Source organism: Pollicipes pollicipes, unplaced genomic scaffold (genome assembly GCF_011947565.3).
Source record: "Pollicipes pollicipes isolate AB1234 unplaced genomic scaffold, Ppol_2.1 Scaffold_3216;HRSCAF=3773_pilon_pilon_pilon, whole genome shotgun sequence".
Taxonomy (NCBI): Eukaryota; Metazoa; Arthropoda; class Thecostraca; order Pollicipedomorpha; family Pollicipedidae; genus Pollicipes; species Pollicipes pollicipes.
In genome coordinates, this window is record NW_023596251.1 from 4,629,969 (window position 1) to 4,655,793 (window position 25,825).

Sequence of the window (25,825 nt, forward strand, 5' to 3'; positions counted from 1 at the left end):
CTTCTAAGGACTTTGATCTAAAAGAGAATGTTTTACGTTTGAAGGTATTGAAGCAAGCGTCAGATGTGACGAAGCAAACTCACTTGTAACTAGTGGCGCATTTTTCAAGTGGAAAAGGCTGCTCTAGGCGGCGCAATTCTTGGCGGGATGCTCCTCAATGCGTCATGATTTGATTAGGTTGTCGTACCTTGCACAACGTTGTTTGAGAGCCAGTTGACGGCCGTTATATCTGGAAGCCGCGATCACGAACGCCAGATATGAACGTCTAAACAGTTAATACTTATTGGCCTCGATCGCCGCATGGCTTATGAAACGGCAGGATTTCAACGGCGTTATTATTTAGGTCATGAATGCCAGGGTGACTTCGGAGTACTCTCCCCGGTATACCTTCTTCGGTATACCGGGGAGAGTACTCTCCCCGGTATACCTTCTTCGGTATACCGGTAGAGTACTCTCCCCGGTATACCTTCTTCGGTATACCGGTAGAGTACTCTCCCCGGTATACCTTCTTCGGTATACCGGGGAGAGTACTCTTCCCGGAGAGCACTCTCCCCAGAGTACTTTCTCTCCCCGGTATACCCCGGTACCCCATTTTCGCGGGTGTGGAACTCGGAAACAAAAGGGGCTTAGATCTTGAGAATGGCAGGATTGTAAACAGCACTGAAAGGCCTTCAAGACAAGTACTTCAGTCAAAACCCCGTATGAATGTGAGACACCCCTTTATACGGTACTTGCCCTGAGTGGAGTGTGAGTGACGGCACATTTGTGCTTTATTTTAACAAAATACGACGTGGTTGGCTGGGGAGCCACACTCTGAATGGTTCGAAAAGATAATTGATAAACAGCCTCTGAGATAGGGATCACTAGCACGCCATGTTACGCGCTATCAACCTGCCAGTCAGCGGAAGCAGTGTCCTCTGATACGTATCTCATTTACTAGACGGCAGCTCCAACGTGCGTTCCAGAAACCTCAACTGCCTCTCATGCGACGACCCAAAGAAGATCACGGGCCTGACGGCGGCGCCGGTGGTGCCCCTGCTGGAGCCGTTCCCACCGAGCGTAGGCGATCGACACCAGATCAGCTACCGCATGGGCAACATTCGACGCCAGCAGCAAATGTGAGTGCCGGTTACCCGGCCCAGGGACCCGATCATTGGCACCACCGTTGGTGAGTGGGATTCGTGAAATCAGTGCTCTTTGTGGGTTTAGCTTAGACGTGTGTTGTGTGCACCCATACGATCGGGTGGTCCCACCCATGTTGGAAAATGATGCTACGCGTCGTTGCTCGTTGCCGCCACCAATTAAGGCCATTTCCGCCGCAGTGTATTAAGTCTCATCGCTGCCACCAGTATCACTTATCTGATTCCTTCAGGCGGTGCGAACCCTACAAGGATATGACGTCACACCAGGGCGCGTTCCGCAGCCATATCAAGCAGGAGATCGACTACATGACACACCGCGGAATCCCCCACCACCCCACCTGTCCTCTCTACAATAACAGGTGTGCAGCGCGCCTCAGAAGCAGTTCAGCCATGGTCCATGGTCATGTGGTTTGTGGAATATGGGTGTGCCTCATGGCTTCTGTGGGTGCTGGTTGGATGGGGCTGAACGTTCTGTCGTGTATCATGCAAAGTTGTCACCAATCCGGCCCCGTGTGTTTCCTTTTTAAAGAAAGTGAAGTCACTTCCAATGAGTTTCCGATGGCAGGTACACCAGCGCCCAAGATGATTTGCTGTGCTGTACGATGTGCATGCGGGTAGACAATCGACAACTTAAGGATATACTATTTGCCCACGACGATATCCGCATGCGTAAGATCTCACCCAGTTAAGATGCATCAATAGTCATCCGTTGCAAGGTATGCACTCGTCTGACATGTTCACCAGCATGCCTTGCGTACCTACATCGAGATGCGCCTCTTCCACCCACTGGCGTGACTGTGTCGCTGTGACTTGTATCGGACCCGGGTGACCCGCTCCTGTCGCCACCTGCTGTCGCCATTGACGGCTACGCTTCGCCCGACCGCCGCCAGGATTCCGCATGGCCGCTGTACGTGCGTGGCGACGCGCTTCTGCGGCGGCTCGCACACCAAGATCAACTGCGTGGACACGCGCATGCGACGAATCGGCCTGGGCGCCCCGCTGATGCCGTTCGGGGCGGCGCTTCCGGGCGCGCCGACCCCGGGCCGAGCCAGCCGAGAGAGAGTGACTAAGTTAGTGGGCCACCGTTCGGTGGGCGCCAAGCACTCGCTTGTAACGCTTAATCGTTCACGCATTGGCTCACTTGTACTCAAGTTGCTGACTCACCTAGTTTTTTTTCGCAAATCACATTTAGTTACACCCTCTTTTTTGTCATCACTCGCTTACCATAATAGAACGCGAGTGTAACTTCAGCGGTAAAGGTCTTGTGTTGATGAGCTGGGCTGCTAAGGCCTTGCAAGTCTGCGCATGTGTGCATGTATGACCGGTTGGAGCATTGGTGGCCCACGATTGCTGAAGTGAGGTGCGCTATGAACCTTGTGCTGGATTAGATATTACAAAAGGACCCTTCCTATGGCGTCAGTTTTGGCCAGCTGCTGACACTTAACTGGCTGACCACGCTCTCCGCGGCAGCAGCTCCATGTCCGGGTCATGCCCGGCTCTCTCCTGGCTTCTCCGCATGATCTCGTCATGACCCCGTCGCCACCCTCCACAGGACGCCTTCGGGCACAAGCCAGCGGTCAGCCGGCGGCCGGCGACCGAGCTCTCGCGCCGAGCCGGCGGCCGTGCCGAGCCTGACGCGCCCGACGTCCGGCATGCGCCAGACGCGCTCCTCGGGTGTGGTGCTGCGCCGCCGCAGCTCGGCCGACATCGGCTCCAAGTCAGCGCCCGGCTTCGTGACGCCGCGGCCGGACTCGGCGGCGGGAACACCGACTAGTCGGCGCACACCGCAGGGGAGTCCGCCCAAGCAGCGCACGCCGACGGGCAGTCCGCCGAAGGAGGGATCACCGCAGGGGACGCCTCCAGGGACGCCTCCAAAGGAGGGGACGCCTCCAGGAACGCCACCGAAGGAGGGAACGCCTCCAGGAACGCCACCGAAGGAAGGAACGCCTGCAGGAACGCCAACGAAGGAGGGAACGCCCCCTGGCACGCCGCCAAAGGAAGGAACAGCCCCGGGTACGCCACCGAAGGAAGGAACGCCTCCAGGAACGCCACCGAAGGAGGGAACGCCTCCAGGAACGCCACCGGAAGGAAGGAACGCCTCCAGGAACGCCACCGAAGGAGGGAACACCTCCAGGAACGCCACCGAAGGAAGGAACTCCTCCAGGAACACCACCGAAAGAGGGAACGCCTTCGGGAACGCCACCGAAAGAGGGAACGCCTCCAGGAACACACACCGAAAGAGGGAACGCCCTCCTGGAACACCACCGAAGGGAAGGAACGCCTCCAGGAACACCACCGAAGGAAGGAACGCCTCCAGGAACGCCACCAAAGGAGGGAACGCCTGCGGGAAACGCCAACGAAAGGAGGGAACGCCCCCCTGGCACGGCCGCCAAAGGAAGGAACGCCTCTGGAACGCCACCGAAGGAAGGAACACCTCCAGGAACACCACTGAAAGAGGGGAACGCCTTCGGGAACGCCACCGAAAGAGGGAACGCCTCCTGGAACGCCACCGAAGGAAGGAACGCCTCCAGGAACGCCACCGAAGGAAGGAACGCCTCCTGGAACGCCACCTAAGGAAGGGACGCCTCCTGGAACGCCACCGAAGGAAGAAGCCCTCCCGGGAACAACGTCGAAGGAAGGAACACCTCCGGGAACACCGCCGAAGGAGGGAACGCCTCCTGGCACGCCGTCGCAGGGGACGCAGCAAGGGGAGTCTCCGGCGGCGGAGGAGGTGGCAGCGTCAGGGGAGGGGGAGTCTCCTGCTGAGGAGGCTGCGGAGGGAGCTCCCGAAGGGTCGGCGGTCGAAGGGGCTGCCGCTGGGGAGACGGCAGCAGGACCAGCTCCCGAAGAGGCGTCAGAGACGCCTGCCGCAGGGGAGGCGGAGCCGGCGGACGCGCCAGCTGCCGCCGAGGAGGCGCCTGCGGAGCCCGCCGCCCCCGAGGGGGCCGCTCCGGAGGAGACGCCGAAGGACGATACTGCAGACCAGGGTCCCGGCACGGAGCCCGCCGAGGAGCCGGTCGCGGAGAAGGCATCGTCTGAGGAGAAGGCGGACGAGGCGGACGGCGCAGGGGCTCCCGCGGAGCCGGAGGAGAAGGCGGAGCCGGCTGCCGAGGCCTCTCCGCCGGTGGAGGGCGGCGACAGCTGAGCCAGACCCTCCTCCCCCGGCCTGCATGCCCGAGGGCCTCCCCTGGTGTTGCTATCACAGCGCTCCAGTGACCTCTGCTTCCCAGCTGTCCGCGTGTCTGTTGTCAATGCCCCACGAAATGGCGCAGTCAAATCGTCAGCTGGGAGTCTTCGACTGTGACGTGCAATACAGCTATTTTTAGTGACGCTGGCTGGAACTGGACTCAGCCGTTTATACTCGGCTGCGCTATCGCTCGAACGGGTCGGGACTCATAGCCAGATGGTAGAGCCAGACCAGATGACCAGAGACCAGATGACATATTTAAGTAGAGCTTACACAATGCGCATCAAAAAGTTTCTGCGCTCCTCACTTTAAAATGCATACTGAGCGAACATGAGCGAACGGCGCTTGGTCATGCTGCCTGTAGCCAGCGGGATGTTTGTCGTGGCGTGTGACGGCGGAAAGGACAGCCGCCAGGAATTATCGGTTCTTATCATGCAGATAATGCCAACAGTTAATTGTTGGTGCAGCCAGACGACCTATGCAGCCAATACCGGCGATTGCAGTATTAGGTTGATAGACAACCGACAGCTCTCACATAGAAAGCTCCGTCAGCACGCAGGGCGCCATAAATTTCAGTTGGCAATCGTGCTAATGAGGCATCGAACGCGCCAGGCGTCGGTCGGTTTTTCCTCTGGGTGAAGGTATGTATGGCAAGAGTGAGGATATTTGGCATAAATCTGGCAGCGCACAGAAACATCCAATTTTGGAGCACGTAATACGACTTGCGGGAGTATTCTGACTGCCTTCTGGATGAAGGTGCTAGCACCCTGCCTTGGTACAAGGCGGATGGCTGGACTGGGTGAGGTAGGGCGTGGAATGTGGGTGGTAAGGTCGAATTAATGAACCAAAACCACTCTTATCATGCTCAGCATTTGCATCTTCTCTATGGCCTGCGGCACACGTTGAAGCACGTTTATTGTGGATTACTTGTTGGGTGTTTGGACAGTATTGCTGCGTTGTTGGTGCTTGTTTTGAAGCATTAGCTGTACACGTTGGTTGAAGTAAGGTCATATTCCCTTTATGTAGTGACTGCAAGGTAAATGATAATATTAAGTTGTAATATGACTACACAATCTGGTCATGAACAGCCAGACTACAGATGCAGTATAGCATGGTGCCCAAAAACATTAGATACATTCCAGGAATGTGCTAACATTTCCTGGCCCATTAGTTTTCTTTCTGTTGTGTTGATTGCTATGGTGCTATATTCCTGCAATGTTTTCAACATGTGGTTTATCACTGCAAATATTTCTACAGGGGGTGTGCCCCAGCAATTACCAAAGTTATACTATGAATAAATATGTAAGGCACTGGCTGTTGGATTTATACTTTCAAGTAAGACTAATTAGATCAGATCTTAACAGGTTTCACCACATGCAATCAGCTCTTTTAGAACATGCAATGCTCACACTGCAGCCTAAACTCAGTTTCTAGATCAAAGTTTTGAGTTGTGCCCCATTCTCATTGTAAAAACATGTGTGTTCTCTATTGGTGTTGTGTGGATCATTGCTTCTGGCCAGCATGTGATGTTTGTGAAAGCTGAAAACTAGCACATGTGTTTACATGTGGTTTTAAACTAATGCTTCCATTCCAGTGTGTGCCCAAGCCATTAATTATTGTATTTGAGCTCATTACAGTTTATTATATATATACAGCTCATTACCCATTGACCCCAGTCTGACTGATTTTGAACCATGTCCTAACCAGGCCAATTCTGCATCTGCTGCTCTCCCTACTACACTCAGCATGAAAGGAATTCTTGACTCAGGACCAAGGCCATATATAAATGACATTCATGACCAAGGTCATGCTCTGAACCTAAATATGACTTGAATTTGGATTTGTTTTTAGTTTCAATGGGATGCAACTTGCTATGTCAGCCAGATCATGTATTATGCACATCACCCCAGGTTACTTCCATTTTTGAATGTTCACAGAATCTTGGGTGGAAATCAAGCCTTTGAAGACCAGTAACCTTTTCACTGCACACCTGGTGGTTCAGTCATAGCATCTCCTAAAAACTTGGAAGACAGGACCAAGAGTTGAAAACAAGGCATAGTGATACTAGTGCAGCATATTATTGAATTCCGCAGCCATGCCTTGCTGTGATGGCACGGCTGATGACCCACCCAGCACTCATCTCTGGTGACTGGTGTGTGGCCTGCCCCCGCCCCGTCCACCTCCGCTGATGACGCCTGCCCGCTCCTTTGCGGCCGAGTGCCGGCGACTGGTACGCGGCCGCAGCCGAGCCGAGCTGCTCCTATGCCAGCACTACCTCTCCTCCTCCCCATCTGCCTCCCCATGTCGCTGGCCGGCACCGGCGCTGGCCCTCCTCCTGCCGCTGGCCGCCGCCGCAGTGGCGGCCGCGGCCGCGTGCTGGCCGCGTCTCCGCGTCGCCGCCAGCACCTACCCCTGCCTCATCCCCAATAACTTTGCGCTGATGGAGGCGACGCGCCCGGCATCGGACTGCGCCGTCTGCCGCGCTGGTGCGCCGCTGCGTCTGGCGCGCCCCTCCGCGGCGGCGTTCGCGCCGTACGCGTACGCCGGCCGGCCCGTGGTGGTGAGCGGCGCGCTGGACTCGTGGCCGGCCCTGCTGAGCGTCGACTACGAGTTCCTGCGGCGGATGTACGCCAGCGTGCGGGGCAACATGACGGTGGGCGAGGACGGCTGCCAGTTCCTGGCGTTCCGGTCCGAGCTCGAGTCGCTGGAGCAGCTCATGCAGCAGCGGCGCGGCGCGCAGCGCGCCGACAGCAGCTGGTACATCGGGTGGTGAGTGTCGGCTTCGGCGCGCCGTCCAACGGCCGGGTCTCCTCTCCCTTAACGTGGTACGGTGATGGCACGTTGTTGTCGGTTTTAGTGCTTTATTCCAAGTTCGGCTGTGCGGTTTTAATAGAGCGCACCAACAGAGTTGCGGACAGCTCCGGTGAGCGAGTGGGGCCATGAGGCATTTGATGTCTTGTTGAGAAGGCTCCCCTGGCAATTTATAGCGTAAATGCGACAAATCATCTGGGTGTCGGCCTGTAGCCGGTGCTGAAAGAGCATGATACGATGACAACCATTCATACGATGAGGAAAAAAGAACAAACCGTCATGCGGTGCTTCACACAAAGCCTTCCTGCGGGCCAGTTAGCGTGTCTGTCGGCACTGAAGGCCCGCACGTCGCACGGCTGCCGCAGGAGTAACTGTGACCCGCGCGTGGCGGCGATGCTGCGTGGCCTGTACAGCTGGCCCGACTTCCTGCCCGCCGATGGCGAGGGCTCGGCCATTGACTGGATCTTCATGGGCACGCCCGGCCGGGGCACGGCCGTCCACGTGAGCGCTGATATCTGGCGATGAGACGCATGGCAGAGCACGGCCTTTGCAAGGATGCGATCAGATTATTGCCATCCATGCGTAATGTTCAAGCTGTTTTGTTAATTTTAGTTTGTTTTGGCAACACAGGCATTTATTTAACCTTGTCTATGTTACACATGTACGCTGCCAGCTGAGAAATGCGGTATACATTGGTTGGCAAAGTGTCACTACCTGACCCACTCCCCCTGCTCGTGCTGTTTGAATTGTTTGCATTTATCCACCACTAAGTAGTTAAGGTGGTTGTCATAGTTTGAATAGTGTGTTGTTAAATACATTTGGTCCCTCATTTGCTTCACTTTCCTTAGAGAGAGAGAGAGAGCGAGAGCGAGAGAGAGAGAGAGAGAGAGAGGAGAGAGAGAGGAGAGAGAGAGGGAGAGAGAGAGAGAGAGAGGAGAGAGAGAGAGAGAGAGAGAGAGAGAGAGAGAGGAGAGAGAGAGAGAGAGAGAGAGAGAGAGAGAGAGAGAGAGAGAGAGAGAGAGAGAGAGAGAGAGAGAGAGAGAGAGAGAGAGAGAGAAGAGAGAGAGAGAGATAGAGAGAGAGAGAGAGAGAGAGAGAGCGAGAGAGAGAGAGAAGAGAGAGAGAGATAGGAGATAGAGAGGAGAGAGAGAGAGAGAGGAGAGAGAAAAAGAAAGAGAGAGAGAGAGAGAGAGAGAGAGAGAGAGAGAGAGAGAGAGAGAGAGAGAGAGAGAGAGAGAGAGAGAGAGAGAGAGAGAGAGAGAAGAGAGAGAGAGAGAGAGAGAGAGGAGAGAGAGAGAGAGAGGAGAGAGAGCGAGAGAGAGAGAGAGAGAGAGAGAAGAGATAGAGAGAGAGAGAGAGAGAGAGAGAGAGAGAGAGAGAGAGAGAGAGAGTAGAAGAGAGAGAGAAGAGAGAGAGAGAGGATAGAGAGAGAGAGAGAGAGAGAGAGAGAGAGAGATCATATTAATATATATATATATATATATATATATATATATATATATATATATATATATATACATATATATGACCGATTTCAGGACAACGTGCACCGGCCGTCGTGGCAGGCGCAGATCCGCGGCTCGAAGCGCTGGCGGCTGCACCCGCCGCCCGAGTGTGAGCACGTCTGCCGCCCCTTCACAGTGGACATCCACCGGGGCCAGATGTGTGAGCATTGGCCTTGTGGATGGGCTGGCGTTTGTGGACCATGTGGACTGATTGGGGTACACGTGCCTGACGGTGACGGTGGTGAACAGTGGAACGGGACCTTGCAAAGCAATGATCTTTGAGCAATCGCGCTGTGGAATGATTTACAAGATCGAGCGTCCTGTCCACGGAGAGGCGAGAGTTACGTCATTGGCGTTGCATGTATGGGTCGTGGAGATGATAAACTGGATTACTTGGTGATTGATAAGATAAGTTAGCTTAACACTTGGTGAGGCCATTTAAAATAACTGGGTTATATATGTTAATTGTACATAACTTGATAAGGTAACTTGCTATCTTGGAGTCATCTATTTGGAATTGGTTGGCTATCATATGTTCTGCAGGTGTTCGTTGCTGACAAAGTTTGTGTGTGTTTGTTTCAGTTTTGCTGGACACGAACCAATGGTACCATGGCACCGAGGTGATCGGCGATGAGATGTCCATCACTATCGGGTCCGAGTATGACTGAGTAATGTGACGAGGTATCCATCACTATGGGGTCCGAGTATGACTGAGTCGTGTGGCGAGGTATCCATCACTATGGGGTCCGAGTATGACTGGGTTGTGTGACGAGGTATCCATCACTATCGCTCCTTGGTGTCACCGGGTCGTGACTCAGCACTGCAAACAGACACAAAGCACCTAGCCTTTCGGCGCTAGCTGTTGAGATCTGAACGCCCACACAGCACAAATGCTGCTACTGAGCGCTTACAATTCTAGGCGGGTGTTGTGTGTCCATGATGATGCTGTGATGCCAATAATCGGTCCGGCTGAGGTTTAGTTAGATGTGGTCGAGCCTCCACGGCCTTTACCACATTAACTGTGTCGTAATATGCGTTGTGGAAGCAGCAGACGTATTTTGTGCTTTGATGCTGCTACTTAGTCATGTTTGCCGTAACCTCTACCAAGACTTGGTTTCCGTTAGTGGGTTGTTTTGTTTGTGTCTTGTTTTATAATGTTGTTGGTTGAATCAGGCATGGATATCGTAAGTCTGCAACATTTGCTCGTTCAAAGCAGCATCCCTGAGTATTCACGAGAGTCGACGTCAGGCTCCATCACAGGCTTGATACCTGCTTCTGTGGATATTTTGGTGCATGGTGGCCATGCCGTAAGTGCGCACCTCTCACGATTACTACCATAGCGGAAAAGCAAGTCAATGGACGTAGCGCAACGTTTTTGTTAATGATAGGCCACCCGTAGCAAGCACTTCCGACATGCCCACTCGTAGCGCTGGGATGTTTGTTGTCTGTGTCTCGTGTTATGCCAAAGAACAGCGTCCTCCGTCGCGAAGACGCTCCCGAGCTTCCGCCGATACTTTGTATTGTCGCGCCCGGTACGGCACCGAAGAGCGGCGCATTCTCATTGTGATAACGCACCAGAGCTTCCCTGGTACTATGTATTACCTCGCTCCTGTAATGGCCAAAGAGCGACGTGTTCGCCTAGAGATGTCTCAGCAGAGCTTCCGCTGTGGTTGTCCGTTGTATTTCCGCGTCGCTGTAGGTGTTGCCACGCCGTCTGATGCAAAGAGATGACTTTACGATGTAATAATACACCAGAGCTTCAACCTATGCCGCGCCTCGTCGCCTTTTAACCTGCCGGAATCGCACCAGAAACGCCGACGAGGACGCCCGGTGTCCTCGTCTTGGGACCGGGTGAATCGTGACGGTGCCTCCGGTCCGGGGGCACCGTCACGATTGTCAGTGGCCATTTGTCACAATTGTCAGTGGCCATTTGTCGCAATTGTCAGTGGCCATTTGTCGCAATTGTCAGTGGCCATTTGTCACAATTGTCAGTGGCCATTTGTCACAATTGTCAGTGGCCATTTGTCACAATTGTCAGTGGCCATTTGTCACAATTGTCAAGTGGCCATTTGTCACGATTGTCAGTGGCCATTTGTCACGATTGTCAGTGGCCATTTGTCACAATTGTCAGTGGCCATTTGTCACAATTGTCAGTGGCCATTTGTCACAATTGTCAGTGGCCATTTGTCACAATTGTCAGTGGCCATTTGTCACGATTGTCAGTGGTCATTTGTCACGATTGTCAGTGGCCATTTGTCACAATTGTCAGTGACCATTTGTCACGATTGTCGGTGACCATTTGTCAGGATTGTCAGTGACCATTTGTCACGATTGTCAGTGGCCATTTGTCACAATTGTCAGTGACCATTTGTCACGATTGTCAGTGGCCATTTGTCACAATTGTCAGTGACCATTTGTCACGATTGTCAGTGGCCATTTGTCACAATTGTCAGTGGCCATTTGTCACGATTGTCAGTGGCCATTTGTCACGATTGTCAGTGACCATTTGTCACGATTGTCAGTGGCCATTTGTCACAATTGTCAGTGACCATTTGTCACGATTGTCAGTGGCCATTTGTCACAATTGTCGGTGACCATTTGTCACGATTGTCAGTGGCCATTTGTCACAATTGTCAGTGGCCATTTGTCACAATTGTCAGTGACCATTTGTCACGATTGTCAGTGGCCATTTGTCACGATTGTCAGTGGCCATTTGTCACGATTGTCAGTGGCCATTTGTCACGATTGTCAGTGGCCATTTGTCACGATTGTCAGTGGCCATTTGTCACGATTGTCAGTGACCATTTGTCACGATTGTCAGTGGCCATTTGTCACGATTGTCAGTGGCCATTTGTCACGATTGTCAGTGGCCATTTGTCACGATTGTCAGTGGCCATTTGTCACAATTGTCAGTGGCCATTTGTCACGATTGTCAGTGGCCATTTGTCACGATTGTCAGTGGCCATTTGTCACGATTGTCAGTGGCCATTTGTCACGATTGTCAGTGGCCATTTGTCACACGATTGTCAGTGACCATTTGTCACGATTGTCAGTGGCCATTTGTCACGATTGTCGGTGGCCATTTGTCACGATTGTCAGTCACCATTTGTCACAATTGTCCAAACCGTAAACCATTGCAACTTCCTTATTGGTAATGTTTTTACCATACGGTCTCCGGGCATAGCGTTGTAACAACAAATAAGATAAGTTGCGTGGCAACGAATGTGCTTTGGACATCCTAGCCAAAATACTAGCTAGCCAAAATAAGGTAGCGTTTGGCCTCAAGCTATCTACGTGTTGGCTTAAGGCCGGGTGCTCGGTCATTTCGGTTGGTTGGACATGTGTAGGATATGTGTTGGCATCCGGCTGATCTTATTTGCTCTTATTACAACACTAAAAACTCATCGACATCGTCGGCTAAAACTGCTAACCCTGAAGAGACTAACACTCAATCCGTTCTAGTCAATACTTTCTATTCAATCACTAGTCCGCCGCAGTTTAAAGCATCATGCACGGTACTTTCCAACGTGTCTTCCTGGCTGGCGAGTATTTTACGTACGCAAAATATCAACAGTTTTGCCCAGCACGTGTGTGGTTGACGGCTGGACCGAGTAAAGCATAATGCATGTTTAAAGCACCACGAAAGTGAAATAAACGAAACATGAATTCTGGAGTGCTTGGGGGCGGTGGGGCAGTTAGCATTGCTGGTTCCCACCTCACAAAGCATTTGGCTACGTCGCCTTTCGCCGTTCCTGTGCCGATGGCGTTCTCTTCCCGCGGCCAATTCCTCCCCGGCGTTGCTCTGTATACGTACCGTCGGCCCTGGACATAGCCTTGGCCCATATTGTACGCATACGCATCATACACATGTTAACTTTGGTGCGTCCGAACAAGGCCGAGAGGCCAATGTGCAGCAGAGAGCTCACTTCCCTGTTTACGTCACACTACTGGGAAACGGCGGTACACCCGGCATGGACGTGACCGCAAATGAGCGTGGGGTGCACAATTCCGCCACCTCGGATAACGTACTTCACGAGTTTATCCCAACGATACAAAACAGGTCACACGACCTGACCCAACGATAGAAAACAGATCATACGACCTGACCTCCTGCGCTTAACTTCACAGTATGACCTGTGCTCGCTCCACGAAACCCGCTTCACAACAAACGTTTCTGTCATACGAGGACATGACATAACGCAACACTCAGAAATACCAACAACACTTGAGAAAGGAAGCGAGAAAGTAAGAGCACAGCTACCATGCACAGCTGCTGCTTCACTTCTATTCGCAGTCAGAATACCACAGCGGGAGCGCATGGCGCATGAGAGCAATGCCCACGCTGCGACGCACAGGAATAAACCCTCGCCGCCGAATCCGAAACCCTCCGTAGCAAAACCATCGCAACACAGCTCGGTGCGCCGCAGAGCACAGTACACCACCGGCTAGCACGTGTCGGGACAGGGCGCCTGGCGGTGACCCAGGCGACGCTGCACATCCTCCGGCAGCCAGAAGGCGGGACGGCCAACGCCGGCCTCGTCGCTGCCGTCACAGCAGTCGCACACGCCATCGCCGACTCTGCTGGCCGGCAGGTCGCGGCCGCGACAGTGGAACACGCCGTTGGCGCACGCCGCCGTGCCGGGCTCGTCAGTGCCGTCGGCGCAGTCACAGTAGTCGTCGTTCACCCGGGCGCGTGGCAGCTGCTCACCGCTGCGCAGACACGTGAACTCGGCGAGCCGGTAGAGTGCAGCCACCTCCGGCCGCACGCCGGCCGGGGTGACATCTGGCAACGCCGGCGCAAGGTTCGAGTCCGGCCGGGCGCCGCCAAGTGGCGCGTCCTCACCCTTGCGCCGGCCTTGGTTGCGCGGGTCGACGCGCGGCGGCACCACCAGGGCGCGCACACGCTCGTACTTGCGCTGGCCGAGCGGCGCAGGCGCGGGCGCGTGCTGTGTGGCAGCGCGCAGCCGGCCCAGCAGCAGCATGGCCAGCAGCAGCAGCAGGCAGCCTATGACCAGCAGGATGCGCGATGGCCGGCGCGCGCCGTGCCGCCAGCGAACATAGCAGCGGTACCAGGTCATGGTCACTGTGGATGGGCCCACTCAGACCTGGCACCCAGCTGAGGGTGGCAGGTGCCCAGCAGACCAGCAGATGGCAGAAAAGGCTGCCTGCTGAAACACAGGGGTTTTGGATGCACACATATGCTCTGGAGAATGTACACAGCCAATGCTTCATGGAAGCAGACATGACATGAAGGACAAGGTCAGCTTGTAAAAGGAAGGCTGAGTAGTCAGTGAATACCAAATACAGGAACTTTCTTCACAACTCTTTTTATGAATGGATTGTATGGGTGTTTTACATTTTGACTATTTGCACAACTTCTTCCACATAACATAAACCTTCTATCTAAATTCTGATGCTTCATTTGAAGACAACTTTGCTTCTCATCCTTTGCCTGATGGATCAGCAGAGTTTTACATGCATCAAGTAGCTGCAAAATAGTTTTCACTATGCCTTGTTTTCACCCTTGTTGGATGTTTGTGAGCTGACCAATCCTGCCACCAAGTCAAAGCAATGTGTCTGCCTTGACACTCATGCCCAGTACTGCTGGATATATCCCAGAGCTTGTGCATCAGCATCTATCCCACAGATCATGGAGATGGGAATATCTCCTGGGCTGAAAACATCATCTGCATATACTCTGGAAGAAAGTCATAAATCAAAACACCAGTCTTGTTTGAAGCCAAAATAGTCAAACTACAAAGTTGATGTGCATGAGTAAGGCAGGCATTCATATCTCTGGAAGCTATTTATTTACTGTGACCCTATTTGGTGCTTGAATATTATTTGTATCACTGCTTGAACATACTGTAATGCATGAAGGTGCAAAAGCTATACAATCTGCACACTATCATGGCAATTTTTGAGATAAACTACAGCCAAAAGATGGAAACAGCTTAGATCCCAAAAGAACATTCAACATACAAGAGATGACTTCCAAGCACCACTGACCTGGAAATGACGCAAATGTTTGTGGACAAAGCTAGGCAAAGTTACCAAGAATACTTTGATTTCCCATTGCATATTTACATTACAGAGCAGAATGTAGCACAGCATATCGACATAAGGCTGTCGACAGGCATCGCCGGGCTTTTAGTCCCCTCCCCAAACGACAGCCGCGTTTCAACACTGCCTTGCACGTAACATGCAATTTGCGTTGGAAACGAAAGATATGCGCCATTGCTGTAACTAAAACAATCACCGTTTTATTTTGGTATGTTAAAAAAGATCATATTAGTCCAGAAGAAGCGTTAAAGTTGATTTTTTCAGAAATATTAGGTATTTCTGTTTTTATATAGGATTATTGTAACCTTAAATAACGGTTTTGCATAAAAACAAGAAATAAATCTTTTTATTATATTTTTGCCACTAGGAGCGCCTTAATAGCCTCATGGGGGGGGGGGGGAATCGTCAAGCTTACATGCACATTTATCCCTCGTTCCGCACGCTGTCGCTTTCACTTTCGCTCTCCGTCTGGGAACGTGGTGCGTGTGGATGTTGCGTAATTTGTAACTACATATCCAAATCTCCAGCTTCGAATCATATCAGATTGACGCTCCGTCAACCTGAGAGCGTGCCTGAATAGTGTACTCGTGTGACAACCTTCAGTCGACTTGCATAATGGCTGCTCTCCGCCAGACTCCACTGACATGCAGTGGCCATACTAGGCCAGTTGTTGACCTAGATTTCAGCAGCATCACTCCTGAAGGATATTTTATGGTGTCAGCTTGTAAAGGTACGTCATTACTCAGTGTGTATTGATATTTGTGTTGTATAGATGCTTTTGTGGTGTCTTCTTCTGGCAGTTGTGGCGAGTCCATGTGTGATGGGCAGGGTTGTAATTTTGTGTTCAACTGGGGAGGCTTCATATGCACCCCAAACGTGGGCTCCAGCCCCCAACTTTGAGATAGAATTTGGCAAGATCCAGGGGGAAGTCCTCTTGTTAGCATACTTGGGGAGTAGGCTTCATAATTTGTCATTGATTAGTCCCTCCCCCCCCCCCCCAGCTCACTTTGAGAAAAGATGTCCCATTCATGAGTTTTACATAGGGTTTTTAAGAATGTATTAACTGCATCAGTTACTTTCACCTCTGTTTTGGTTATTTCCACCTTGTTATTTTGTTATTATTGAGTAAGTTATTTTTATTGAGTAAGTTATTTATTATTGAGTAAGTTAAGTATGCTGTTATTGAGTAAGTATGCATACCCTCTTCTCCAAGCAACACCCACCATACCAAAATATCAGAAATCTGACAGCATAAGCACAGCTATGAAGAGAAACAAAGATTCCTGCATTTTTTTACTTTATAAGTTGTGGTGTTCCTTTGGTGATGAGCTGTAGGCTCTTGTTAGTTATTTTTTGAAAAAAACTTCTTTTTAAGTGCAGCATGATTTAAGAGCATAAAAGTGTCCTAGTTCTGTGTACAACAAATGAGGGCCTACCTTACCCTGTTAAATGAGAGTCAACAAATGAGCCTGCACTCTGCCAAGTGGATTTAGAATGTTGCCCCCTTCCACATGGGGCATTTGCATGGCCTAAACCACATTGTTCTTATCTTCAAAACCTCATTAGGTTTTGCTTCACTTTACCTCAAGACATGCAGTAAAACAAATTTCTGGTGAAAGTTGTGTGCATGTAATCCAAAATTATGAAGCCTGCTGCGTTTGCCTTACCTTGTCTGATGTTCTATATTTGGGGGCTGGCCCATGTGCCCCCTGGGCTGGCCTATACACTCTGCAGACCTGTATGTTGTCTTGTTTGGATAGGATGTTTATGTTCATGTTCTTAAAATGCATGGTTTGTATGGCAGTTATTCATTGCCATAGGGAAGGTGCTAGGCAAATCCCTTTTGCTATAGGATAGGGACTATGACAGGTCACCTATATGCCAGTGGTCATTTGTTAGACCCACAGGATGGCATTCTCCACACCCCACACCCCATCCCCACCCACAGATGGCAAGCCCATGCTGCGTCAGGGTGACACTGGCGACTGGGTCGGCACCTTCGAGGGCCACAAGGGTGCTGTGTGGGGAGTGGCCCTCAACAACGATGCCAGTCGGGTGGCCACGGGTGCTGCAGACTTCACAGCAAAGGTGGGATGGCTCATTTGGCTGGAAAGAATTATCCTGGAAAAGTTGTACCTGCTAACAAGCCATACACATGTTGTTCATTCCAGGACAGTGGTAACAAGAGAGTTGTCATGCAGTGGTTGCAGGGAAGGGATAGAGGCTTTGTTGGCCAAGGTGTTCATTCCGACCACTGCTCTGTTTTCTGAAGGTTTTTCCTGGGTCACCCCGTGATGATGTCTGGATCCTCAGTGTTATTTAAGACATGGTGTGACAGATACTGTTTGCCAGCTTTCGCATGCACAGCCGTTTTAACAGCACCCTGTTCCCCAACATTGAATCTGCCAACTTTACACACAGCTGTTGTCAGAGAAGGGGGACACACAGTGAGATGCCAAACTGGACACTTTTCTGACCCTGTGCCTTGTCCGGAAATGGGATGACCCGACCTGACCTGACCTGGTGACCCAATTGCGCCGGCAGCTGTGGGACGCGCAGTCAGGCGAGGAGCTGCGCGGCTTCCAGCACAAACACATCGTCAAGTCGGTGGACTTCTCCGCCGACGCGGGCCTCCTCCTCACCGGCAGTAATGAGAAGATGCTGCGCATCTACGACCTGGCGCAGCCTGAGGCCGGTGAGCCGCCTCCTAACGCGCCCGCCGCCGGCGAGACGAGCCGCCTCCTAACGCGCCCCCGCCGGCGAGACGAGCCGCCTCCTAACGCGCCCGCCGCCGGCGAGACGAGCCGCCTCCTAACGCGCCCGCCGCCGGCGAGACGAGCCGCCTCCTAACGCGCCCGCCGCCGGCGAGACGAGCCGCCTCCTAACGCGCCCGCCGCCGGCGAGACGAGCCGCCTCCTAACGCGCCCGCCACCGGCGAGAGCCCGGAGCCGCCCTCCTAACGCGCCCGCCGCCGGCGAGACGAGCCGCCTCCTAACGCGCCCGCCGCCGGCGAGACGAGCCGCCTCCTAACGCGCCCGCCGCCGGCGAGACGAGCCGCCTCCTAACGCGCCCGCCGCCGGCGAGACGAGCCGCCTCCTAACGCGCCCGCCGCCGGCGAGACGAGCCGCCTCCTAACGCGCCCGCCGCCGGCGAGACGAGCCGCCTCCTAACGCGCCCGCCGCCGGCGAGACGAGCCGCCTCCTAACGCGCCCGCCGCCGGCGAGACGAGCCGCCTCCTAACGCGCCCGCCGCCGGCGAGACGAGCCGCCTCCTAACGCGCCGCCGCCGGCGAGACGAGCCGCCTCCTAACGCGCCCGCCGCCGGCGAGACGAGCCGCCTCCTAACGCGCCCGCCGCCGGCGAGACGAGCCGCCTCCTAACGCGCCCGCCGCCGGCGAGACGAGCCGCCTCCTAACGCGCCCGCCGCCGGCGAGACGAGTGACCTTCTAACGCGAGCGTGTGGGCACATGGCATGTGTGGCGTAGCGGACATGTGGGGTGTATGTTCTCTGTGGGGGCTCTATTGATGTGCACAAACTTGTTTTTGTGTGTGTGGGAGAGACGTGGTTTCGTGGGTGTGTGAGCGTGGTTGTGGGAACGGGTGTGCGTGACAGTGTGCAAAAGTTGGGATTTTGTGAACAGTCACGTCAGGCTATAAATTTTGGGCTACCAACCCATCCAGGTCCTTGAATTGACCAACGCAGCAGATCGGTTCTGATGCGACCCTTTCGATGCGGAGATGTGTTCACAACATCCTCGCTGAAAATGCCGTCGCTCTATCGTTGTTTGTCAGTGGATGGGAAGCGAGTGGTGGGGGCGTCTCAGCCATCTGTTACGGGGCTGCCTTAGTGGCAAGGTCCGCCCGCCAGCGCTAGAAAGGATACATTGCCCCGACATGGATGTAAGCTCTCATCAGAGGGATGACAGCTTGCCAGAGACGGGATACTGCCACGGATGGGATTATTGGTGGGACAGTCGTCCCCGTCTGGTGTGTTAGTACCAGCAAACTGGAAGGGGACGATTCTGAACCGATTGCCATCCGTGACAGCTCTTCTTAATCGCTCTGTAAAGCTGTGGCTGCGTAAGCGCGAGCTCGTCCGCGGGGTCTCGCCGGCCGGTCGCCCGCGGCCGGCCGGAGAGTCACCAGCGCGGCGCCGTCCGTCCCCAGAGCCGCAGCTGTTCAAGGGCCACACGGCCAGCATCAAGAAGGTGATGTTCCTGCCGGACGGCGGGACAGTCATCAGCTGCGGCGATGACAAGAGCCTGCGCGTCTGGGACAGGCGCACGGGCGAGGTGAGCCCCGATACAGATGCACAGGTACACGCGGCAGATGCCGGTATCCAGGCCTCACAGACAAGCGCCACATGCGCGCTCATGTGTCGGGAGGAAGTATGGGCAATTGCCGCCATCTCCAGTGACTGATGACGGCTTGCTGCCTGCCGTGCGTCCTGAACCCCTACCCGTGTGACTTGATGTTTTGTGACCCTCTTATGTGACAGTCAGGCTGTGGCCTGACCCCAAAAACCTCAGCTGCTATATAACCTGACCTTGCGATCCGGTCCCGACCGTGTCATGACCTCGTAAACCCAGACACCGTGTAACCCGACCTAGTAAACCCAGCCGCCATGTGACTCGACCTTGTTAACCCAGCCACCTTGTAAACTCAGCCACCGTGTGACTGGTGTGACCTCGTGACTCCTGACACTGTGTGAGCTGACCTCATGATTTCTGCCTCTGTGACCTGACCTCGTAACCCCTGCCACCGTGTGATTTCACCTCGTGACCACTGGCACCATGCGATCTGACCTCGTGACCCCTGCCACCGTTTGATCTGACCGCATGACCCCTGTCACTGCGATCTGACCTCATGTCCCCTGTTGCTGTGTGACGTGACCTCCTGACCCCTGCGGCTGTGTGATTTGACATGACCCGTGCTGCCCTGTTACGTGAGCTCGTGGCCGCGGACGCACTGTGAGCTGACCCCATGACCCCGGCCTCAGGCGACACGAACGGTGGAGCTGCCGGCGGCGCCCATGGACGTGGAGGTGTCTGCCGACGGCCAGACACTGACCGTCACGCACGGCAAGACGGTCAGCTTCCGCTCGGTGGAGAGGTGAGGCGGGCCACGAGAGGTCAGACGGGTCACGACCAGTGAGGCGGGGGTCAGACGGGCTTGAGGTCTGAGGCGGAGCAGGGACGTGGCTCGGTCGGACGGGACAGGTCTGAGGGAGTCGATCGGTGAGGCGAGGGTCAGACGGGCTTGAGATGTGAGGCGGAGCGGGGACGTGGCTCGGACGGGCAGGACAGGTCGGAGGGAGTCGACCGGTGAGGCGAGGGTCAGACGGGCTTGAGAAGTGAGGCGGAGCGGGGACGTGGCTCGGTCGGACAGGACAGGTCTGAGGGAGTGGATCGGTGAGGCGAGGGTCAGACGCGCTTGAGATGTGAGGCGGAGCGGGGACGTGGCTCGGACGGACAGGACGGGTCTGAGGGAGTGGAGAGCTTAGGTGTGGCACCATACGGCGGCACGCCGCGAAGGAGTCAAACCAAGCGGGAATGCTGTGGCCTCTGGAAAGGAAACGTGGGAATCTGCCGGCTTCATTGAAAAACACGTTTGCCTACGTCTCTGCGTGGACTTTGTCGCCATTTAATGACCCTGCATGGGACATCACATACGACGCTGCAGACATGTCGATCGGCATAATCGCGCGAGCGTGCGCTGGCGCAAAATGTGCGCCAGAGAATATCATTGCGCCTGCCACCCACTTACGCGTTTCTGTTCCCCCGCCCCCGCCCCCTGACGTCCTAACGCGTGAGCATGCTCCCCCGTCAGCCTGGAGGAGTTCAAGTCGTACTCGTCGGCGACGCAGTTGTTCTCCGCCTCGCTGCACCCGAGCCAGTCGGTGTTCGTGTGCGGCGGCGAGGACTTCATCATGTACAAGTACGACTACGCCACCGGCGCCGAGCTGGAGGCGTGCAAGGGCCACTTTGGGCCCGTACACGTGGTGCGCTTCAGTCCTGACGGTACGTGTGGGCGGGGCGTGCTCGGGATGGGACGGTGTGGGCGGGGCGTGCTCGGGATGGGACGGTGTGGGCGGGGCGTGCTCGGGATGGGACGCTGTGGGCGGGGTGTGCTCGGGATGGGACGGTGTGGGCGGGGCGTGCTCGGGATGGGACGGTGTGGGCGGGGCGTGCTCGGGGTGGGACGGTGTGGGCGGGGCGTGCTCGGGATGGGACGCTGTGGGCGGGGCGTGCTCGGGATGGGACGGTGTGGGCGGGGCGTGCTTGGGAGGGACGCTGTGGGCGGGGTGTGCTCGGGATGGGACGGTGTGGGCGGGGCGTGCTCGGGATGGGACGGTGTGGGCGGGGCGTGCTTGGATGGGACGCTGTGGGCGGGGCGTGCTCAGGATGGGACGGTGTGGGCGGGGCGTGCTCAGGATGGGACGGTGGAGTCTGGTGGGACACAGTTCGGGTCAGTCGGCGGCACCATCATTCGGCGCCGGTAGATGTAGGACTTTGAGTATTTGTGTTTCGATTGACCTGAGGTGTTTTGTCGTGGACCTTGGTGGACAGAAGGTGGGGCCAGGATGGGAAAACGCGCGAACATTGGGTGCATTCTTCCGACATGCTGTTCAGCAAGGGTATGAATTGTGTTGAAGCATGTTCCATTGTTGATGAAAAACGTTTGAGCTGTGTTTCGGCAAAGGACACGAGTGAGCTAACATTATCGCTGCATTTCAATCATTTAACACCCGAATGTTCTGGAGCATGATCGCTTCCCTCATCAGTGTTTTGCTGTCATGCCCGTGACATTCTCAAGCGAAACCCGCTGTTTCTTCGGCGCTCGTGTGGCCGCGCTCGTACTGGTTAAACTGCGCTGTACCGTCCTGGAGGCCCAGCCGTGACCAGCCGGGACTGGCGATGTTTCGCCGCGAGTGAGCGCTCCCCTGCGTCGACCCGCCCCAGTCGTCTGTGCCGTGACCTCTCGCCCTGTTCGGGGGGGGGGGGCAAGCCCCGTGTTGGCTGCTCGCCCCGCCCTGCTCCGGGGGAGGTGCTGACCCCGTGTTGGCTGCTCGCCCCGCCCTGCTCCGGGGGAGGTGCTGACCCCGTGTCCAGCTGCTCGCCCCGCCCTGCTCCGGGGGAGGTGCTGACCCCGTGTCCAGCTGCTCGCCCCGCCCTGCTCCCGGGGGAGGTGCTGACCCCGTGTCCAGCTACTCGCTCCCCCGCGTCTGCCGACCGCCGTGACCGGTCCGGCCCGCCCGCAGGCGAGCTGTACGCCTCCGGCTCCGAAGACGGCACGCTTCGGCTCTGGCAGACCACCGTGGGCAAGACGTACGGCCTCTGGAAGTGTGTCGAGGCCACCATCGAGGCCAAGCCAGAGCAGACGGCCGCGTAACGCGGCAGCGACGTCATGTCAGCGGCTGCACGATCGAGACCAGTGGCGCGGCCCCAGTGTCTGCGGCTCTGGCTGGACTCTGACGATGGTCTCCTCCCCTCGGCGGACTCCTCACCGACGGACTGCCGTGGGCGGGGGCGCGTCGCCGGCAGACAGGCTGTCGCCGTCCCCGCGCGGGTGCCGGACGCACCTGCGCTCGGTCGGGCCCCGCCGCGGCCGGGTCGCGCCGCCCTCTCGCGCGGCCGCCTGTCCCTCTCTCCCCTCCGGTGGCGGGTCGTGGCTGGCGGGACTGTCCCAGTAGTGGTGGAGGATCTGTCGGGCGCCGGTGGTCGGCGGGAGCGCGCCGCGTCGGCCTTCCCCGACGGTCGGCAGCCGCAGTAACGGCGGTGGGCCACTGACTTCGTGTGTTTTTTTTTTGGGGGGGGGGGCGGGGGGGAGGGGAGTGGTCCGCCGCGCTCGTTTGACGTTGCCGCGAACGGTGCCACGGTACGGTAGCGGTAACGGTAACGGTAACGGTAACGGTCGCGGTAACGGTGGCCAGCCCCGCAGTTCGGACGTGGCGTTTCGCAGTGGCTATCAGGGCTAAAGCAGTATTTGACTCAGTGCGGGGCGGGGGTGCGGCTACGCTGGGGGGGCGACCCGCCGGCGGAGGCAAGGTCATGTGGAGCGGTCCACCGACAGGGACGGACAAGGCCATGTGGAGTGAGGAGGACTAAAATACACGCGGGTCCTGCTTCCGACATGGGCGCTTGCATTCGTCCCAAATGTCCCCATCTGACGTCACAACGGAGCCCGAGGGGGCGTCCCCGTCGGCTTCCAACAAGTGTTCGTGTAAGCTAAACGTCTCTTTCAGCGCTACCATCGGATGGTACCGAGCGGGTGTCGCTGTTTTTACCACTGCTCCACTCGTCTGGCCGTGGAGTGTGTGCGCAGTGAAGGTCTGAAGCCGCGCTCGGCGCAGTACGCCGGCGGCCTGCGGGTGCGCGTGCGTTGGTGCAACGCGGATATTATGCCTCGTGGCGGTGTACGGTGATACATGAATACACACCGCCCTGCTGCGTGTTGCTGTGCTGCTTCCCATGACACGAAGTGCTGAGCGCGCTCCGAGGCTGAGGCTGATCTGATCTGCTCAGCCGGGGCTGAAGGTACCGTCGTTCGTGGAGGTGCGCTCCATTGCTGTACGACCCTGCTGCTGAACGGTGTTCCTCGGTGTGCTCGACCGCGATGTTGGCCCCGCCAGGAAGGGGGTCAGTCGTGAGCCGCCAGTGCCGATGTGTGTTACTGAACACTTTATTGAAGGCGGGCGCTCGTCCCTCCAACCACTTAACCAGGGCATTAAGGCCGGTCTGAAGAGGGTTCGCATTCAGGGGCCTGGGAACGCGACAGTAAAAGTTTGTAGTCATTCACGAACATCGCGAACGGAGATTTTTGTAGTCATTGGCGAACATCTGGATCGCGTTCGTTCTTGATTTGGTAAATCGTTAAGACGCGACCGGGTGGTCAGTTAAATACCGTTCGCTGGGGTGCGGGGGTTGATCTGACCTCATCTTTTTTTACGTTTCCCTGAGATCTCAGAAACAAGACAGATGGGGACACCAAATTCGCAGGATGTCGTTTGTCCGTACGTGAACTCACTCGTGTCAAAACTTGAGCCTCTTGGGTCATGGCTGTCGGGTCCAAAAAGGTCAAGTAAAGTCAAACTCCAGGTTGGTGCCTAAAGTGCCCCAGAGCCCTTTCATGCAAGCCCCGTAAAGCTAGCTTCCTGTACTGAGCAAAGGGTCACATGCTCATTTAAGGTTGGTGACCTTGTTTGACCCCTGGAAGGTCATGGGGGCCTAAATCATACGAGACTGCTTTGGTCTTTTTATTTAAATAAGCGTCAAGGACTTATCCTAGGCGGCATATTTTTAACAAAATGGTGACCTGGGTCGTTTCAGGACAGTGACTTATTCTCACCTTTAAGAAGTTCATAGAACATGCATGATGCGGTTCATGTGATCAATCAAGTTAGAATGAACAGCAGAAACTACTTCATACGGCAAGCTCTGGAGTAAAAACAGGTTCTTGACCTTCGTTTGACCTCTATACATGACCATCGGTCAATGTAATTTAGTAATTCAACTGTTGTGTTGCCTACAAAACTATTTTAGGGATGTATGGCTTCGTCTAACACTGTTGTTGCATCAGATTGAGCGATTTCCCAGAAATTATCTTCGTTGAATCCATGGCCTTACTTTGACCAACCGTGGGTCAACAACCTAACAAGATAGATATAAATGTTTGATACCAAAAGATCCGCTTCTCAATTATCTACTGATATTCAAGGTTCGGCGCGGCTACGCCACGCCGTTCTGGAATTATTCTGGAAAAACCTTCAGGAGTCAAATTGACCCTCACCCGAGCGCGTCTTTTGACGAAGGCGATGAGCAGCGCTGGTCTCAGCACTGATGCTTTTTAGGAATGCCACTGATGACGTCGGTCCGGTCGGACTTCGAGCCCTGGACTCGCATTCTGCAATCGCTGAGTTTAAAAAGCGTAACAAAATTTACAGCAAAATAAAGCAAGAGCATTACCTATTCGGGATTTTGTTTGGTTTTGGTCGGCTTTTACCTACGTCATGCACATGATCCTCAGAGCTAGCTTAGGGGGGAGGGAAGGGGAAGATTAGTCCTCCATTAGGATACTTTGGCATGTTATGCAATTGCACCGTAATTGTCAGTACCCTATGCGACGTTCATTGCTTGTGCTTTGGCACCAAAAACGTGCCCATAACTTTTGTGGCTTCGGAGCGGCGGCGGTTTGGGGAATACTGCATGGCGATCCACCGCCGGTGCGCGCTGCGGATGGCAACCGGCAATACTGCGAAACGCGCGCGGCAGGCCGACATTGAACATGAGCCACATATAAAGGTGTTTAAACATAACACATACCATTGTGCTCAAGATTTAACAAGGAACACGCCTTGTTGGGTTTTGTGTCACCACGAGGTATAGTACCCGATGCATAATATGATAGAGCTGAAAAGGGCAATTGTCTGGAAAATTCAAAGTTGACCTGCAATACTGGGGTGACTTATTGGCCTAACAGCATTGAAAGCTAGCACCAATCGCGAGATCTCGTGAAGACTAATCCACTGATATTTTTCGCTGAGCTCTATCTTCATTAGGTTGGAAACGACAGAGGGTCGCACCACCACCCCTTTCCCTTCCCGATCAGTCCGCATTATGAAAAACGGCGAATAAGTGAGACGGCTATGGAATAAGAAAAAACGGATTTGGAGATAAAATTTCACTTTAGTTAAGGATATATTCCCATGCCCCCACCTTTACGCTGCCGTAAAGTCCAGGACGAAATAGAGGCATAGCAGTTTTGAATAATCTTAAACGTCTGCCAAGGACGCATCGCAAATGGGATGCCACCAAGCTTTTTAAATGGAAACAATGAGTCTTTGGCGTCAAATCGGGGAATTACTGGTCCAGTAGTAAGGTACGTGGCTTAGTGCAATGCAAGTTAAGCATATTTTTAGAGAGTTCTATTGCCTTTGAATTGTGACGCGCTTGGGACGCCTTCACTTATTTTCACATTGCGAAACTGAACTGCATTTTCTCTCTCACCTATTTAGCAGCAGTTTAATGTCATCCGCGGGTTTATTGTGTGGACCTTATTTTGTTACGAATACGGCGCACACCCGAATTGCAGCGTGATGAGAATAATTCAAGCGGTGGT

The 25,825-nt window shown here is 54.7% G+C and overlaps 5 protein-coding genes across 7 annotated transcripts in view; 4 read left to right on the top strand and 1 right to left on the bottom strand.

Annotated features, from left to right (window-relative positions):
- LOC119091030 (uncharacterized) overlaps nucleotides 1-2,673 on the top strand; it is a 56,564-nt gene extending 53,891 nt beyond the window's left edge. Inside the window, exons 15-18 of the mRNA XM_037213750.1 lie at nucleotides 966-1,118; nucleotides 1,373-1,501; nucleotides 2,033-2,149; nucleotides 2,613-2,673. Coding sequence (XP_037069645.1) covers nucleotides 966-1,118; nucleotides 1,373-1,501; nucleotides 2,033-2,149; nucleotides 2,613-2,673 — 460 coding nt within the window. The remainder of the gene's footprint in view (nucleotides 1-965; nucleotides 1,119-1,372; nucleotides 1,502-2,032; nucleotides 2,150-2,612) is intronic.
- A 4,212-nt stretch (nucleotides 2,674-6,885) lies between these two features.
- LOC119091073 (uncharacterized) lies at nucleotides 6,886-7,980 on the top strand. The gene is made up of 2 exons (XM_037213792.1): nucleotides 6,886-7,098; nucleotides 7,506-7,980. The coding sequence occupies exons 1-2, from the start codon at nucleotides 6,953-6,955 to the stop codon at nucleotides 7,663-7,665; spliced, it is 306 nt and encodes a 101-aa protein (XP_037069687.1). The 5' UTR covers nucleotides 6,886-6,952; the 3' UTR covers nucleotides 7,666-7,980.
- A 695-nt stretch (nucleotides 7,981-8,675) lies between these two features.
- LOC119091031 (uncharacterized) lies at nucleotides 8,676-10,403 on the top strand (the record flags this gene model as incomplete). Its single annotated transcript, XM_037213751.1, has 2 exons — nucleotides 8,676-8,805; nucleotides 9,228-10,403. Coding segments are annotated over 2 exons (216 nt in total), but the record flags the coding sequence as incomplete, so codon positions are not given.
- Nucleotides 10,404-12,561: 2,158 nt separating this feature from the next.
- Nucleotides 12,562-14,807, bottom strand: LOC119091072 (SCO-spondin). Of its 3 annotated transcripts, none has more exons than XM_037213790.1 (2): nucleotides 14,655-14,807; nucleotides 12,562-13,810 (listed from the first exon to the last, which is right to left on the bottom strand). In XM_037213790.1, exon 2 carries the CDS (start codon nucleotides 13,721-13,723, stop codon nucleotides 13,091-13,093), a length of 633 nt encoding a protein of 210 aa, XP_037069685.1. In that variant the 5' UTR covers nucleotides 13,724-13,810; nucleotides 14,655-14,807; the 3' UTR covers nucleotides 12,562-13,090. The 3 variants fall into 3 exon arrangements, with proteins under 3 accessions (XP_037069685.1, XP_037069684.1, XP_037069686.1); XM_037213789.1 differs by having other exon boundaries at nucleotides 12,562-13,813; XM_037213791.1 differs by lacking the exon at nucleotides 14,655-14,807 and adding an exon at nucleotides 14,512-14,599 and having other exon boundaries at nucleotides 12,562-13,813.
- A 336-nt stretch (nucleotides 14,808-15,143) lies between these two features.
- Nucleotides 15,144-22,282, top strand: LOC119091071 (serine-threonine kinase receptor-associated protein). Its single transcript, XM_037213788.1, has 7 exons — nucleotides 15,144-15,438; nucleotides 16,657-16,796; nucleotides 17,253-17,403; nucleotides 18,875-18,999; nucleotides 19,707-19,819; nucleotides 20,537-20,727; nucleotides 21,969-22,282. The coding sequence occupies exons 1-7, from the start codon at nucleotides 15,324-15,326 to the stop codon at nucleotides 22,097-22,099; spliced, it is 966 nt and encodes a 321-aa protein (XP_037069683.1). The 5' UTR covers nucleotides 15,144-15,323; the 3' UTR covers nucleotides 22,100-22,282.
- Nucleotides 22,283-25,825: the final 3,543 nt, after the last annotated feature.

Coding starts and splice junctions, on each gene's coding strand:
- LOC119091073 (XM_037213792.1), top strand. CDS start 6,953: ATGTACGCCAGCGTGCGGGGCAACATGACGGTGGGCGAGGACGGCTGC. Junction 7,099..7,505: donor AGCAGCTGGTACATCGGGTG/GTGAGTGTCGGC, acceptor CGGCTGCCGCAG/GAGTAACTGTGACCCGCGCG.
- LOC119091072 (XM_037213790.1), bottom strand. CDS start 13,723: ATGACCTGGTACCGCTGCTATGTTCGCTGGCGGCACGGCGCGCGCCGG.
- LOC119091071 (XM_037213788.1), top strand. CDS start 15,324: ATGGCTGCTCTCCGCCAGACTCCACTGACATGCAGTGGCCATACTAGG. Junction 17,404..18,874: donor CCTGGCGCAGCCTGAGGCCG/GTGAGCCGCCTC, acceptor GTCCGTCCCCAG/AGCCGCAGCTGTTCAAGGGC. Junction 20,728..21,968: donor GGTGCGCTTCAGTCCTGACG/GTACGTGTGGGC, acceptor GCCCGCCCGCAG/GCGAGCTGTACGCCTCCGGC.